The sequence below is a fragment of the Micromesistius poutassou genome (assembly GCF_964030765.1).
Source record: "Micromesistius poutassou genome assembly, chromosome: 24".
In the NCBI taxonomy this organism is placed as follows: domain Eukaryota; kingdom Metazoa; phylum Chordata; class Actinopteri; order Gadiformes; family Gadidae; genus Micromesistius; species Micromesistius poutassou.
In genome coordinates this window covers 3,360,850-3,378,722 of record NC_140294.1, presented here as the reverse complement: position 1 = coordinate 3,378,722, position 17,873 = coordinate 3,360,850, and the positions used below count along the sequence as shown (strand labels likewise).

Genomic DNA, 17,873 nt, shown 5'->3' with positions numbered 1-17,873 from the left:
TAAAAATACTTTTAATCAAATAAGACATACTTTCAGGCATATGGATTTCAATGTAGTGGCAGAACAAGCAAAAAGCAATGCTTCTGAATGTGCATGACATTTTAAAGTGTAAACATTGGACTAGAGAAACACAACTAATGCAAAAGTTTCCTGGTGTTAACCCATGTATTCACTGTTTATGAAAGAAGGGCAAGAAAGACAAGATTTTGAAATAACAGACAAAAAACCCAGCTTGGAGGAATATCTTAGCATGCGCCCAAGAGTGATGATTGTGTAGTGTGAACTCCAAAGACGCAATCCGATAGGCTAAGCGATACATTGAAGAGCCCTGACAGATAACGCACAGCTTTAATATCTGGACCTGTCTAGGCGTCCAAATCCTGCGGATTGAAAGGTGTTGCAACCTGCAATGACAGGAGCGAAGACCTTCAGCCAATGAGAGTGCAAGACATTGGCGCTATATATGAATATATATATTATATGTTTTTCCTCCTTGTTGTTCATTACCAACAACCTGGATCACTAACAGTTGCAGACATCCAATTATTGAAGCAACCCATCTACATTTGCATTTACATTTAGGGCATTTAGCAGACACTTTTTTCTAGGGATGTTAACGACGTCCCGCGGCAGCAGTTGCGGAGCTCAAAGGATCTGCGATTTCCTTTAAGACAGCTATGAAGTTAATATAAATGATGATATACAAAATATCACAGCATAGAGCAGGATTGTGCACATTTACAATATCTCATGTCAATTTACAACAGGCAAAATGTGTTAATTAGGATATTGATGCTACACGCCTCCTCTTTGCAACAGAATTTGTTTAAGACATGAAACGATTTAATTTGTTGGACGCGTTGTCATGCACGCGGGCTGCCACTCTGTCGTCTATGCCCCAATCTTCAACCGCGGCTTGCAGGACGTTAGCCATGTATTCCGCAGTGTGCCTCTCTGGCATTGAGCGGGTCTACAGGATCACACTCACAACCCAGTCAGTAAAAAAGTGAACGGCCACGGTCACGACTCCGTACGACTCTGTAGTCAACACTGTCCAAGCATCGGTGGTGATGGCAACTTTCTCCGCTAAGGACAGGATCTCACGGAGCGAGCCAACTGCTTTGCTGTACATTTTCTCCAGCTGCGCAGTCATAGTTTAGCGACATGGCATGGTGTAATCTGGCTTGAGAAATGCAATCAGATCGTGGAACCCCTTCGCCTCGACTACACGTCTGGGCAGCATATCAGTCTCCATGATGATGATTTGCAGCGAAGCAGCAACCTAGTGTGGTGAGCAACCAAACCCCAGCAGCTAAAAGCTAGCAGCCCACCAGGCTAAGATGACAGAATTAGGGAAATATGAACCAACTGATTAAACAAAAGGCAAAGTATTTCTAGGAGACAAAAACAGCAGCCCTTTGGGATGGTGGACAGTCGCCTGGTGGCCAATCTCCTCTTACATGGTGAAACAGGCAGTCTCAGCTCCCGGAGTGCAGCTATCCTAGCAGTAGAGCAATCACAGGATGGACCGGAGGTCATACACGCCACCTGAATACAGGCCGCTGACAACCAGGCAGATCAATAAATAAAAAAACTAGCAACAGCGCTACATCGCACAATAGGCGAGCTTCAGCGAGAATGAGCTTACCTTCGACCCGCACCGGACCCACGCTCGCCCCGCAGGAGTATAACCCGAGACAGGGGAAGAGTAACCAAATCCACTTTGCTGGAGTAGAGCCTCTTTACGTTAGCTCAGCAACAAGCTACTCAGCACTGAACAGTGATGAGCCATGCCACTGTAAGGCAAGGCATACACTAAGACAACACCAACAGCCTAAATTCAATGAGATCAAGCGAAAGGTCAGATCCCCTACCTTGCTTTGAGTATGTTCACCGGACAAGAGGAGCTAGCACCACCAGCCTGTGCACCGCACCGAGAACAGAGATCAAGTCCTTGGAAGAAGAAAAGTAGAGGCGTAACCCCAGGAGACCGCTGTCAGTCAATATACACCTGGTACAGATCCGCCTATTCATTACAGCTGCGTCCCTCAGAGCTTGTGACGCCCTGAGAACAGCGAGAGCCAACCTGTGGCATCAGGAAAGCAAAACAGGACTATACAAAAAAGTAGGGATGTACCGAAATGAAAATTCTTGGCCGAAACCGAAAACCGAAAATGAGGAAACCAAGGCCGAAAACCGAAAACCGAAACACCGAAATAAATTATTATGCCAATTATTAGTAGGCCTACCATTGCATTTATAGCTATGACTGTGTACTAACCTCACTAAAATCAAGGCATTGCAATTCAAAGAATAAATCAATTACAATTATTAAAAGTATAAAAATATTTATTTAGCACTGAAAAAACAACAACACCGTTTTCCGTTTTGCACTTTGCGGACGGTCCCTAAACTCGCGGCTGATAGCCGACAGCTCATAGAAGCTGTCTCATAGCGAGCCGTAGCTAAAGACGGCTCGTTTGGATGAAAACAAGGTTGTAGCTGGTTCTCTAGATTACTACATTTAGTCTTTTTCAGATATATGGAAATATGCCCACACCGCAGACATGTTGGCGCAGAGGCGCTTATCCAGACAAGCGTGTGCTGGCCGCGGTTTTTGTTTGCGTCATCACAATTTCCTGTTTCGGCCGTGTTGTTTCGGTGATAAAAGTGTTTCGGCCAAAGTGCGCTTTTGGTCCATTTTCGGCCGAAAAATCTTGGTGGCCGAAATTTCGGTGCATCCCTACAAAAAAGATAATCTGATAAGATAACCACTTCAAAGACAGCAGATACCCGTGGAGCCAGTGGCAGGGCATTCAGACCATCACGGACTACAAGCCTGTGCCACAGATCTGCGACGACAACATCTCTCTGCTCAACAACCTCAACAGCTTCTTTGCACGGTTTGAAGCAGCAACAAACAACACAAGCCCAGAAGACTCCCCCCCCCCCCCCAACGATCAGGCTCTGTGCCTATCTGCTGTCTGCTGAAAGCAACAGGCCCAGACAACATTCCAGGCCATGTGTTGAAGGACTGTGCAGACGAGCTTAAGGATGTCTTCACGGATGTCTTTAACACTTCTCTGAGACAAGCTTCTGTTCCATCACATTTCAAGGCATCATCATCATCATACATACCTGTGCCAAAGAAACCTGCACCATCCTGCTTCAATGACTATTGCCCTGTGGCACTGACCCCCATCATCATGAAGTGTTTTGAACGGCATCAAGTCCATCCTCCCCTCTACCCTGGACCCCTTTCAGTTTGCATACTGAGCCAAACGGTCCACAGAGGATGCAATCTGCTCTGCTATCCACCAGCCCTCACCCACCTGGACTCAACAGACTCATATGTGAGAATGCTGTTCATAGACTTCAGTTTAGCATTGAACACCATAATCCAACACAACAACAACTCATCTGTAAACTGGACCAGCTGGGACTCAACACCTCCCTTTGAAACTGGCTGATGGACTTCCTCAGTGAGAGGCCACAAGCAGTACGAGTCGGCAACAACACCTCGAGCAGCATCACACTCAGCACAGGGGCCCCCCAAGGCTGTGTGCTCAGTCCCCTGCTCTTCACCCTGCTGACTCACGACTGCACACCAACCTACAGCACCAATCACATGGTGAAGTTTGCGGACGATACAACTCTGGTGGGTCTCATCACCAAGAACGATGACACCCTCTACAGGAAGGAGCCAACACTGCATCACTGGCGAAGAAAGCCCAGCGGCGCCTCTACTTCCTCCGCAAACTGAAGCAAGCGAACCATCGTGTGCACATTCTACCGGGGCACCATTGAAAGCATCCTGTCCAGCTGCATCACTGTGTGGGGCGGAAGCTGCACTGAATACAGCAGGAAAGCACTGCAACGCATAGTGAACACAGCTGGAAGGATCATTGGTGCCCCACTCCCTTCCTTGCAAGTCACATACATCGCCCAGTGACAATTCGCGAATTGTGAGCGACGCCAGCCACCCCTCACACACCCCTCTGTTCAGCCTCCTGCCCTTTGGGAGAAAGTATCGGAGCCTCCGTGCCCACTCAACTTCGTAACTAAACAAATCAAAACAAGTGGGTCCACTTGTATTTTCAATAATCTGAAAACAGAGTTTCGATTACCTTTATATTTTTTTGCATAGGCCTAATTAGTTCCATGTCCTAATTAGTTCCTCGTTTTCAGTTGGTCTCATTAATTTACGCTGAGGGTGGAGCGCGAGGACGTGCAGGCAGTGTTGCCAGATTGGGCAGCTTTTACTTGATTTAATCCATTAAACGTTTCTTTACGTCTTAATCTATGTGGCTTTATTAAAACATATTTTCAACCTCACTTTGTACTACAGCATTCCCCGCGGTTTCTGCAGGAAATGCATTTTCTAGTATTGACTGATTTACATGAAGCATATCTAACTACCTCCCTCATCTTACCCACAGAAAATAGATAATTGTTCAAAGGTTGCGCAATTAAGAGAAGACAAGAGACTGAAGTTGATGGTTTCTATGTTCAGTGTCTGATTTCTGTCCAACCGTTGCGTGTGCGTGAGATTGATGCTGAAAGCGTGAGTCACGCCAGATGCGTGAGAGTTGGCAACCCTGGATATTGGAACACAGCAGGCTCCTCCTGACACACACAGTTCCCTGACGTTTCAACTTTCACACTTTGACTTGGGCACATTCATGCATTCATGAAGGCTACTTCAAATCCCTTGATGTGATGTGTGTTCTCCTTGTGACATTGTGGTGATGTTGGTTTTCGACTGTACCTCGGATAAACCTGCTTTATTCTACTCTGTTTAAGAATGCTTGATTCTGATTGGGGGGAGGGCATTAACCCGGCAGGTTGTCCGCTGCCTTGTCGGTTGTAGCCTACTGGCTGCTGACTAAGCACAGCGTCATCAAATAGTAGATCAATACGCCGCTTGTATTATTTTTTCTATAACAGAAATTTTAAACATGAGGTCCATTGTAAAAATAAACCTTGTTTAAAAAAGTTTCTAAAATGTCATCACGTCCAAAGTTCATAAATGTGTCTGCTTCGCTGCTTTTGAGCAAGTCTTGGTTAAAATGCTTTGATCCTATTCTATGGGGGGTAGGTAGGAAGGAGGAGGGGGGACATTTTTAAAATTAACATAGCAGGTATCAACCTTGTCTGATTGCATATGTAGGTCTAGTAACAGTATCATCACAATCTACTAACTCCTATCAAGTCACCCACCTGATGGCGATATCTGGGACACTCACGCAGTGTACGAAAGACACAAGCTCCTCAACAGCAAGAAAACCTTTTTTTGCATTTATTTGGAAAAGTAATCACAAAAAAACTTTTTTTTTAAATGAAATAAGTTACAATTCAATGTATTTCATGGACCTGTGTCAAAACTAACCCCACAGAAGACCTACTCTGAAGTTTTGGTTTTCCTCAGCAGAATCGTTCTGCGTGCAGGTACAATTGTCTCAGCTGGCCCGGTGATTTGCTGCGGTGAAGCACCGTCACACAAAGAGCCAAACCATCTCCGGAAACGACTCGCCTAGGATGGCCTAGGTGCAGTACTCTTCCTCTCCCTCCCTCCCCCCACCCCCCCCCTCCTCCTCCTCCTCCTCCTCCTCCGGTCCTAGCCGAAGGCGGAGGCAGCCCACTGCTTGACGTCGGTGGGGCACTGCGGGTACTTCTGCAGCGCCTCCATGATCTGACTGTGGTCCAGCATGAGCCTCACCAGCTGGTACTCTCGCTGGGCCCGCGCCGCCGCCACCGCCGCCGCCTCCACCGGACGCACCACCTCCAGCTGCTGCAGGTGCTCGAAGGCCTGGGGCAGGGGTCAGGGGTCAGAGGTCAGAGAATGTTACCGGTTGGGGGATTGAATGATGATTGATACAGTTGCATTTGTTCAACAAATTGACAATTTTTTTACGCTTTCATTTGCGAATGGAAATGCAGTAAAAGTTAATCAATTGGCTTCAAACTATATTATTATTTTTTTCTATTTATTTCCAATAGCATTCTTTAGATTCTCAAAATAGGCCACAGTGTCCTACAAATACGTAACTTCAATCAATCAGAAATATGTTGGGGAAAATAAAAGTATTATGAGCTAAATATTTGAAAGGTTTTCCCGAGCACTGACCTTCATGACTACTGGCAGCTCAAAGTTGTACAGGGAATTAGACTTCCTCTGCAGAAACCTCTTAAACTCTGAGGAGAGAAAACACATGTCAAACGGCAGTCTAAGTCAGCCGTTCGTATCGGACACGACAATCACAACGCTGAGAAAGTATTGTGGCTGTGACCCCAATCCTTCCTGATACCATAAAGTTTGACTGAACACACACACCACACACACACCACACACCACACACACACACACACACACACACACACACACACACACACGTTGTGTGTTGTGTCCAGAACGACTTCACTCGGCTGTATCATTTTCAACTTCCGTGAGACCGTTATATTTATTTTTTTGATTAATTCATGAATTGGTCAAATTAATTAAACTACCTGAATAAGAACACTTATCTATGAAACAATAACAGTATAAAAATGAGCAAGGCTCCATGATGGGGTCCTGTTGATGCTGTGCTGCATACCGTTGTAGACCATCTGGAGGTTGAAGGGTTCCCCGTCATAGATGTCATTCAGGTGCTTCATGGCGATGACCAGACAGAGCTCCAGGATGGAGAGGCCTGGAGAGAGACGGCCCAGAAGAGTGTACATCATTCGTTAAAAAATATGAAACAAATATTATTTTCTACAGGGTTAGCCATTAGCTAAGCATTCATTTAAATGTGCCGTGCTTTTGATGAACTCACTCCCTAAGACCTTGACGATGCTACCAGGTTCTGAGGCCCTGGGCCCACTCAGAAGTAGACTTATTGATGGAATTAAATAACTAAGTGGCATATACTTTTGGCAACGGTTATTTTAGAAATAATTATTAATAAATCCCTCAAATAAGAATAAAAATAATAATTAAAAAAGGGTTTTTTTGACTCAGAGATTCAAAATCCTTTTTTCAAATCTACCCCGACCGGGCAGTATGCTTTATATTTAACATTTTTATAACCCATTCAGACACAGAATAACAATATCAAGGCAAACAATGCATTTGCCTCGCGCCCACACTAATAAAAGTCATATCCATGTTTATACAGTGGGGAAATGGTGAAAAAATAAAAACACTTTCCGATATTGGATCAAAGCTGTCTCGGATCGTGCATTTCTTCACATCTTTCTATCCATGTGTGTGTTACGATCCTAACTCCGGATGTTATTGGTTACCGTGGAGAACGTTGGTCATGGCGTCGGCAGAGAGCAGCCTACTGGCATCCAGGAGGTCGGCCGGCTTGATGGTGGGGTTGCTCACGCTCACACGACTCAAGCTTGCCATCTAGAGGCAGAGTGGAGTAGTGAGCAAAATTATAATGCAATAAATGTATAAAATGGTGGCTTGGCTCACGGAGCCAAGACTCTCCTTTTCTGTTGACTTTCCTCAGACACATTCTGTGTGTTTGATAAACGCGCTTTCACAGCTTAAACGGACACAAACGTGTGGTGATTGGGGAGGAGGGACACTCGTGGAGTCGGGTTACCACAACACAAAGACCTCGGAGAGATAATGTTTACATCCATAATGTTTCAGTGAACTCTTTTTGCAAAGACTGTTTTTACCCCATCAGTTGTCACAAAAGCGTGTGCGTGTGTAATATGTTGATTATTATTATCCCGTGTTATTGATATAATTTTGTTTACTGGTATATAATGATTTGGCAATACAAAAAAAAAAAAAGTTTTTTCTTCCATGCCGAGACTTGAGAGACTTTATAAAATATAAGGTAATAACAGATTATATCGGAAAGTTGTAATCGTTTAAAAACTCTTTCCCAATAACCCAGCAGGAGCCTGAATGTGTTAGATCCCTGAACTTCCCCTTTAAGACCATTTGCATCCTTTAAGTGAGCACCCCTGGCTGGATTTTAAATGAAAGCGCTGTGTTATTCATACCAGGAGCCGATGCAGGGAGCGGAAGTCCTTGGTAGAGTTGAAGTGTCTCAGTAGAACCTCCTCCACAGACTTGTCCGCACACAAAGCCTACAAACCAAAGAACCTTCAAGTCAGTAAAGATGTACTCACTTAACAATCCTGCTTTTACTGAAGAACAACTATACAGTGGTGTCTCAACTCCAAATGGCAGGACTGTTACGTTCTTAGAAAACCTAAACCGTGCCCAGCTGTCTGTTTCAGCAGCTCCAACGGGTGCAAGAATCTCTCGCTAAATGACTTTTAAACTTGTTTTTTATATTTTTTTATATTTTCTGCATGCACTTCAACAAATATATTTCTGAATTCTTTGAGTTCCTACCGCTTCTTTTCCCTCATGTTTTAAACCTTCTCACAAAGCCCTTACAACTGTACAAATCTATCCTTTGCAAATCTATCCAAAGTAGTCTCGGCTCCACGACTGAAACTGTAAGCGCTGAATGAAGAAGCGGGCGACCTTGACGCTGGCGTTCCAGTCGTGGCAGAAGGTGGTGTCAGGGAAGGTGGCGTCGGGAAGGTGGAGCTGGGCCTGCACCGCCTGCAGGTACTGGCTGAAGCTCAGGCTGGGGAGCAGGTGGATCTGGCGGTGGGAGAAGCGAGACTTCACCCTCTTCTCCAGCAGCTCCAGCACATCCTGGAGGCCACGGAGGGAAAGGACACTGGGAAATTAATGAAGGAAAGATTGTGTTTCTGTCGAAGACTTAAGGCAAGGCAATTTTATTTATATAGCACATTTCATACCAATGGCAACCCAAAGTGCTTTTACACCAATAAAATGAAGATAAGATAAAATATATTAAATAAAATAAAATAGATAAATAAAAATGAATAAAATGTATTACATAAGGGAGAGTTCGAAAAAATGTTAGGTAACAATGTAGAATAGAAGAAACAGATGAAACAGATGAAGCAGAAAGATGATCTAAGAAAAGGCAACAGAAAATAGATGGGTCTTGATACTGGTTTTAAAGCTATCAATTGAGGGTGCAGTTCTAACCCCCTTGCAATGCGTCGACGTCCAACCATAACTAACATTTTTCATTTAGGGCATTTAGCAGACGCTTTCATCCAAAGCGACTTAAAATAATTAAGTACATTTGTCAGAAGAAACAGAAACAATATATCAATATGTCAGTACAGTAAAGATGTCCATAGAAACAAGTGCTAAGCATTTACAATTGCTAGGTTAACCCATTCCCCGTATACAAGATAGCTAGGATAAGATGCTATACAATGCTAAGTACTATTATTAAGCGCCAGACTTGTGATGAAGGTTGGAAGATTATTCAAAAGGTGATGTAGGACTTTCAAGAGCTTTTGTTTGAGTGTAATTTGTTAGAATTGGCAGTTGGCCATCCGTCAGCTTTAGTCAGTGTAATGCTGTGAGGATGTCTGCTCCAGTTGAGCGCCCCTGCCTCTGTATGAGACTCACACATCACATTTTAGACCGCTCCCGGCCTATTTATGACTAATCATGGCAACTCTTGCCATGATTACGCGCAACTCTTCCCCGATTTGTTAAAGGGAATTGATCTTGCCTGTCAATCACAGCTGCATGTACAAGACGCATACATGCATGTACAAGACGCATACAAGTTGCATTTTATCCCAAATATAACTTTGATTATTAAAACAAACATGTTTCCCCCATCGATATCTTCATTAAAATACAGATAACAGCCGTTGTCTGTCCAGGTCTTATAGGCCTTTATAAAACGGGTGGCTTAAATCAAGCGATCTGATTGGTTCCTAGCTGTTGTATATTGAGCGTATACACACAGCTATGACGCCCGTTCAGTTTACAGAGTTCAGTATCACTCCGCGCCTAACTTGAACTGTTGTTTATTTATATATAAAAGCAATAGCATAGTTCACTGAAGCCTAAAAATATGTTGATTGCTGGAGAGGGTGGAAATGTTGGAAAGCAATAGGCACACGGTGAGTGAACTCGATAGTAGGCTAAATTGCCGGCGAACCAAGCTACCGTCTCTAGCCTTCTCTCTGAAGGACGCTACAGTGTGTTGCATAGCAACCGCCGTACACTTTGCAGGCAGCCAGGAGGGACTACTTTTTTGTATTTGTTAAAAAAAATGCTTTTCCGACTTTCTAGCTTTTCCAAAATTGAGGTTGTCTATGACTTTAATTTCACCATACTTACGTAACCGTTTTATAAAATAGATCACTTCAGTTAGTGAAATGATATTTATTTAATTGTACCACAGTTAAGGGGGTCACCGTCCCGACGCGCCCCTTAACTGTGGTATAATGAGAACATACCACAGCCTGTCGTGATCTATTGCTTAAATATTGAATTGCAAACCTTAACCGTACTTGGCTACTGCTACAACTTGGCTGCTGACTGTCACCTAGCGCTTAGGTTCTTGTGGTATTTCTTTGACATTTGGTAACAATTGCCAAGTGAAATTAGACAAAATCTGCAAACCTGTGTGATTTTAACTTTTAACGTTTCAGTCAGTGATTGATATTTCATTGGAATGCTCGCTCACACCATTATCTCGCCAAAAGCATTGCGAGCTGGCTCATCGCCTGTGACAGACAACTGTGCAACTTTAGATTAGACTGAGCATAGCCCACAGAAACATAAAATATGTTTGTAGTGCAGTTTTGCATTTTTCATGACATGTAACAGCAGGACATTTGATACTAAACTGTAAACTGTCAGTATTGTGCCATGACTGGAACCCCCCTTTTTTAAATCCAGGTTTTCCAGGGCTTGTTGGAACTATGTATTAGTACAATAATTAAAATATATTTTATTTATTGTACTTTTCTTTTTTTTTACATTTATGACGTGATTACATGACTCAACATCCCACTATGAATGAAATGCCCCACAAGTTAACCGTCCACATGGCGAGACAGTATACTCACTGTCCTGCCGTCCTCCTCCACAATAAGAGCGTACCAGTCTGCAGGTGAGCCCCACCACAGCCACGGGGGTCTGGGCGGACTGGGACACGTCCAGCAGGTTGTAGAGCAGCGTCTGGTTCTTGTGGTGGGCGAACAGGTCGAACTCGTCCAGGATGAACAGCACTGGCCGGCTGCTGCTGCGGTCCCCTGATTTGAGGAGGAGAAGGGGGGGGGGGGTTAACGGTGGAAACCAACAACAGCAAGAAAATGTCCATCAGCAAATTCCCCTCTGTCCCAGTTTAAATCAAGGGGATGAGCTGTTGTAAATTAGTAGGTAGGTTTGAAGTGTATTGAAGGAAAATCGGTTTGTTTTGGCCTACAGGTTTAATTGCAAACACCCCTTATTATAGAGCTAAATGGTAAGCTATTTCAAATAATTCTCTCATTTTGTCCCTTTTGGCCATTGAAAGCTGGTTCCCCGATTGGCAGACCGACCTATGGAAAATGATACACCTATAAACGGTCAAAAGCAGATCCACAAAGCACCCTAAAATAAACTCTACATGTTGATTCACAGAATATACCAACTCATTGAGAACCTCCTTCTCACTCAATATGCCATTGTTTTCCTGTGTGGCAAATGTTTCTGTACTGGTGAATAGGGGCCAGGTACTAAACATGTCACAAATAAACATACCTTTCTTAAGGGCCTCTAGTAGAAATGCCAAATTTTCTGCAAAACTGCCCTGAAATCAAATGGGAGAAAGTACAACAAAGATCAAGACAAAGATTTTTTGACTTCTGACCAATCAGAGCATCTCTTCTGTGAAGAGAAGACACTTATATCTCACCTACTGTACCTTAAAGGAGCAGTAGGAAATTCCACTGACAGACAATAATTTTAAAAGACAGAAGTCAGTCAGAAACACCTCGTCAAACAATGTCCAATGTGAGCAGAGAAAGTCAACCAGAAACTTTACTTTGTAGAGAATGGTCCTGATTGGTTACTACAAAACTAGCCCTGGTTGGTTGTTATTTGGCCGGTGGGTTGAAACATTTTTGACAGGCTGCAACACAGTTATAAAGCACTCGTAGATTTAGTATTTTCGTAGAACACTGGCTGGACAGATAGATGCTGGAATTTAGTATTCATTTTATCATTGACTTGAACGTTGCCTACTGCATGCCTAATAAGCAGTGTGGTACCTACAAACACTTGGTCCCCGACGACGTTCTCCAGGCTCAACTGTCTTGTGATTTCCTTCAGCGCTATTCTGTCGTCCGTCTGCAAGAGACCTGCAAGAAAAGCAGGCTTTTAACACTCAGAATTTAAAGAAACAAAATAAAACACAATAGAGAAGAGGTGCAAAATAACAGCATGGGTCCCAATATAAAATTAAGTAAAGAAGGCATAAAAAATACAATGGTGTATAATTTCAATTATACAACTCTATAGCCGCTAATTTTTTTGGAGGCAAAGTATGATAAAGTACAATAAATACATTTTCTGAAAATGTAAAGAATATTAATTAAAAAAAAAAAGGAGGGCATTTTTGGGTTGACAGATTTTTGTATTGGGACCCCTGGGGAGGACTGATTCCTCAACATGATCCTCACATCATACACAATACTGATTGTAGATCATCAACAGTGAGGAATACAACGAGGTCCACTGAGGCCCCGTCCACATGGAGCCAATTCTTTGGTGAAACCGCATAAGTCTTGTGCATTTGGGCCGACTGTCCAGACGGATCTGGTGCCCAAAAACACACTTTTCTGAAACCACCTCCGAGGGTGGATTTGGATAAAAACGGACCTATGTAGTTTTGTGTTAGGATTCGTGTGGACGCCTGAAACACAAACCCCCACCAGCTAGGGACATTAGAGTTGCGTTGATTTTTTTATTTATTTATTTGATTTGTATTATATATAAAATATATATATGTATTATATATATATTTGTAGCTTTAAATACAGCCCCTTGGTAAAATTTAATTACTAAATGTACATTAAAAAGTATTTCTGCTCAATCTAAAAGGTTTAACAACTGCTTTCTCCTCCTCGACTGTATGTTTATATACAGCGCGCATGGCTTGATGCGCGCAGGTTTGATGCGCTCCACTCTTTTTTGTGGAGAACCAGCACCACACAGTCGCCTTGAATATGCACTACAGCGTTTCTACAGCTCGATGTGTTTTCGCATAATAAGATGAGATAATAAGGAGGATCCGATGCCAATCAGGGGACACTCTGTGGGGGGTGGGTTCAGGGCCCCCCTGCCCATGTGCCTTGGCTACGGCCCTGCTCATCAGAAGTGTGGAGGACTGCCTACCGTTGAGGTGAACCTGCAGTAGGGTCTTATCGACATCCTCCTCAGCCAGAAGCTCCGCCAGCACACATCGGAGCAGCTAGACAGGACAGGGAAACATAGTGTGAAAACACTGTGTCAAAACCGCCATCTTGGCTGCTGGTAAGGCCCCAACTGATTGAGTAGTGCGTTTAGAGACAGGGTCCACAATTCCTTTTTTTTTTTAAACGTCTTATTTTTAAAAAGTTTTTTTATTATTACCATCATCATCATCATCATCATTATTATTATTAATCTATTCATCCCCTCCTTCCATTTCATTTAATTTAGTCCATCTTTCTATAAAATGTTGTTAATTGGTTTCATATGCAAATGTTGTCTTCTTTCCTGGCAGAGTGGTAAAATCTACTGGCCAAGACAATGCTTTGAGCCGTCAAATGTAAAGATGTAATGTAATGCAGGTTTACTGTGGTTTCATTACCAGGGTCTTCCCTGTTCCCCTCGGGCCAATGATGAGCACAGAGTTGCTCTCTCCGTGCACAGCTGTTCGCTTCAGCAGCTCCAGTAGGTGCCTGCAATTACACAGGCGGTTAAGACTACATTACCCACCATGCAATTCTGTCAATAAGCACTTTACCTTTGTTAAAAGGAGCTTTATGCAACACATTTACTCGTCCTTAAGAGATTAAGGAAACATGCCAAGTCGAAATACTGTCTTCTCTGACAACAATGCTACAGCCAGTATGTTCTCCTTTGAAACATCGGATTGGGGACATTTGTTTTTGTTTTGGTCTGTGTGGTATGTTTCACTATTTCCCCTCTCCCTTAAAGGTGACATATTATACGGTGTCAGTGTGATTAGCCGTTCAAAGCCGTTTCGAAAATCTACCTCTTCTGACATCACAAGTGGGCGTGTCCACCTAGATGTGTGACAGACGGATGAGCAACGCTTGCTACAGTCCACTGGGTACGCTGGTAGACTGATCCATCCAGCACACATCTAGGTGGACACGCCCACGTGATGTCAAAACGGCTTGTAACGGCTAATCACACTCACACCTGGTGGTATAATATTCTACCTTTAAGAAGGTAGTATTCGTTACCCATAGAAATCCTCCCTACTTATGTTGTGAATCGACTCCCTCTGGCCTCTGTGGCAGCTGCTGGTGGTGGCAGAGTCGTTCTCTTAGCAGAGTCTGCACCTGTATATGGATGAAGTAGAACAGCATTAATACAGTCATATTACCCAACACATAATCCTCTTAAACAAAGATTGTAGAATGATGCACTTAAATGTTACATGTGGCCACTTAGCACGTGCAGCAATTGCAGTTGATTGTGTTGATAAGTCTGAGGTAACATTTGAATCACATAACTATAACATGAAAAGTAGTAGTCTACCACTCTAGCAAATTACCCAAATCTGTGTGCAAGGTTTTCATGAATAATTTATATGGCTATGCGCATGTTGATCATGCTTTTAGTGCATCAAATCCTATATGAACCATGTGTAAAATAACTACATCAATGCATAGAGATGGAGCAGTAAACTAACATAACAAAATGTTATAAAATTAGAAACACAAACCTGAGAAATGCATTCTCCTATTGGCATTGGCGAGTCTTGGAGTTTCCGTTTACTCATGTTAATAGTAACCTAGACAGGGCATGGGTCACACAAAGATTAGTGAAGCAAATAAGATAACTAATGTATACCACCGATAGACCTAATGTACCAACAATAGATCTATTGTACCACCAATAGACCTGATGTGCCACCAATAGACCTAATGTGCCACCAATAGACCTAATGTACCAACAATAGATCTATTGTACCACCAATATACCTAATGTACCACAAATAGACCCTGCTCACGCAGTCATCGTCGGAGGAGAAACTCAGCTGTCACTCATGTCTTGTGAGAATGTCCTGACAGCACATGTTAACGTCACCAGCAGACTTTCGTCTCAAACACAAGGCATTAAAAGCAAGCTGGATGGCATACATGAGCCACCTCTTCAAACGCAATGTATCTACAGTGTAAGGCTATCAAATTAGACCAGTGTACAATAAAACACAGATCTAACTGAGTACCGACCTGCACAACTCTGTAAACTGTGACGAGCGGTCTCAATCTTCGCGGGAATAACACAGCTACTTCCTGTTGTGAACGTGACGACTTCCGGGGCGGGTCCCGAGCAGGCAGATGGGTTTTGTTGAGATCGTGAGCCCTCAGGCTTCACGTGATGCGGGTCCGAGTCCCCAGTGGTCGGACCTCGGACCTTCCTCCTCAGACCTCTCTCATGCCCCCTGTGGCCGGAAGATGTATTGACCTCTTTCCTCAGGCTCCTCATGCAGGTATTATAGTATATTTTAATATATAGTATAATTGTACGAAGACTATATATTATAGATTTAATGATGAATATATGAATTTTGAAGACCGACAAAACTCATTACATTGATTACTATCACTCCAGTTCTGTAAATCAACAGTTCCAGTGTAGCAGCAGGTGGGGATTTAACTGGTACAGCACACCTTGAAAGAGAGAAAACATGACCAAAGCAGTAGGAAGGCTAACGGTTACAAATCACTTTATTCAATGTCCATGTTTAGTAAAGCTTGCGCAGGCACACGGTCAAGAACGGTCAATGTAGACTTTTTTCGTTGATGATGAAACAATAGCGTCTGATGTCCGCGTCCGAGTGATTCAGCTTACATTTCTTGTAGATCTACTGTATTGCCTATTTCACGATTTATTTTTCTATTTGAGATCCGGACACTTTACATTTGTCAATAGTTTGTGACAGAAGACTGCTATTAAAACCAAAGCAGCCTGTTTATCATCAAAACAACGTTTATAGGAAGAAATAACTGCACTGATGCCTTTTCCTTTATGGACCAGCTGTTTGTTATTCTTTCCTAACAATTTCATGACATTTATCAACTTTCTACTGATTACAGCTGACCTATAATGTTGTATTAGTATTATTTGTTAGTATAATAATGATAAGTATCTCATGTTGAATTTTAAGTTATTGTGGCTACATCATAAACACTACTCAACTCATAAATTACTTATGAATATTATGGAAATACCAAGCAGGTAACAACAACATAGTTACAAAAAAAAAACGTTGCCTGCGTGTGTGTGTGTGTGTGTGTGTGTGTGTGTGTGTGTGTGTGTGTGTGTGTGTGTGTGTGTGTGTGTGTGTGTGTGTGTGTGTGATGGCGTGGGTATACTTGACCAGTAGACTTCAGTGGGAATCATGGTCAGATCCCATCTAACCGTGACCCATCTGTGTGCCCTTGCCACGCATGCGCGATGCAACTCCATCATCTTCAATATCCCAGTCTATGAGAGCCAGCAGAGGCTGTGAACTAATGGGTAAGGTTCCTATTCTTATTTCTCAAAGGTCAAAAATGCACTTATGGTCGTTTTATTTTTTTAAATAACGATAAAACCGTTCATTATCGGGGAGGTGTGTGCTAAGAAAACGATCATTGTGTCACCGTTAGACCATAGCGACTAACAGTAGCTGAGTGAGCGTCTCTGCTCGCGCTCCGTAACGCAACGGTTTGCGTTGCTAGGAGTTGTTTGCTGTTAGCCAGCTAGGCTAACACTGTTAGCTAGGCTAACGTTGCTAACTCGGCCTGGCACTGGCCTTGGCCTGCCCCTTGGCTTCAGACCCAGCTGGTGCCGAGAAGTCCCATTAGTTTTTTATTTTCCTCTGGTAACATGCGGCTATCTTGTGTGTTGAGACGGCAGGTCCCCCGTACGTTGACGTCGGTTTACGGACTAAAAAAGACGAAAGAGTAGCGAAGCCAAGACCTTCCCCTTCTCGGTGGTTAGCTTGTTAGCTCCGCGGCTAACAGGCAGTCTAACAGGCTGGCTCTGGACGCGCTAACCCTGCAGCTAGTTTGGATTGAAGACGCTCTCAGATCAATCACTACTGAATACAAGTGCACGGATTGTGCACGTTGACACTGTATCTATATTATCACGGCCCACGCACATAATATGTCATGTTTCGTGCACCTTTTACTTTAGTCAAACATGTTTCTTTCTTCTCATTCATAGATCCAAAACCCACGTTTATAAAGCAACACTTGGTGTAGGGTCACAGGTCATGTGCAACGTAGTAACCAGTGGTGTAACGTTGGTCATTCTGATCAGTTAGGACTTTGTTGTGTCAACATAATGGGCTGGCTGGCATGCTGGCATAGATGGATGTGAACTTTTAAATCTGTCTGTGACAGATGTCATTTTCAGTCAGGTAAACACCATAAGTGAGAGCCCAACAGTCAATGCAATCAATGCAATGTCTCACTCCTTTTGCTGGTTTGCTGCTTCAAATTTGAAGATCTTTTGCAAGTTTGCCTCTTCATGCATGTGTTTTGTAGTTTTTAAATAGATGTAGGCCAGCTTTATACAAGAAAAACACTAGTTTTTTAAATATGCAACCACTAATGTAGATTCATATTGAAAAGTGTTTTAATTAGCTTTATAGTACCTAAGGGTAATGGGAATGATTGGTTGAGGCAATTGCCATTAGACTTGTAGAAAAGTATGGAAGCAATTTATTTGACTACTGGGACTGGTGAATAGGCTATTACGTTGTTTTTTTTCCCCATTGCAGTAGTTG

The 17,873-nt window shown here is 43.1% G+C and overlaps 1 protein-coding gene across 1 annotated transcript; it reads right to left on the bottom strand.

Annotated features, from left to right (window-relative positions):
• Window positions 1-5,383: 5,383 nt before the first annotated feature.
• On the bottom strand, window positions 5,384-15,422 carry orc4 (origin recognition complex, subunit 4). The gene is made up of 14 exons (XM_084487795.1): window positions 15,325-15,422; window positions 14,814-14,882; window positions 14,348-14,427; window positions 13,707-13,797; window positions 13,250-13,325; window positions 12,128-12,213; window positions 11,615-11,663; window positions 10,973-11,124; window positions 8,504-8,680; window positions 8,011-8,097; window positions 7,288-7,396; window positions 6,597-6,692; window positions 6,128-6,195; window positions 5,384-5,809 (listed from the first exon to the last, which is right to left on the bottom strand). Exons 2-14 carry the CDS (start codon window positions 14,868-14,870, stop codon window positions 5,618-5,620), a joined length of 1,320 nt encoding a protein of 439 aa, XP_084343921.1. The 5' UTR covers window positions 14,871-14,882; window positions 15,325-15,422; the 3' UTR covers window positions 5,384-5,617.
• Between the last annotated feature and the right edge of the window lie 2,451 nt (window positions 15,423-17,873).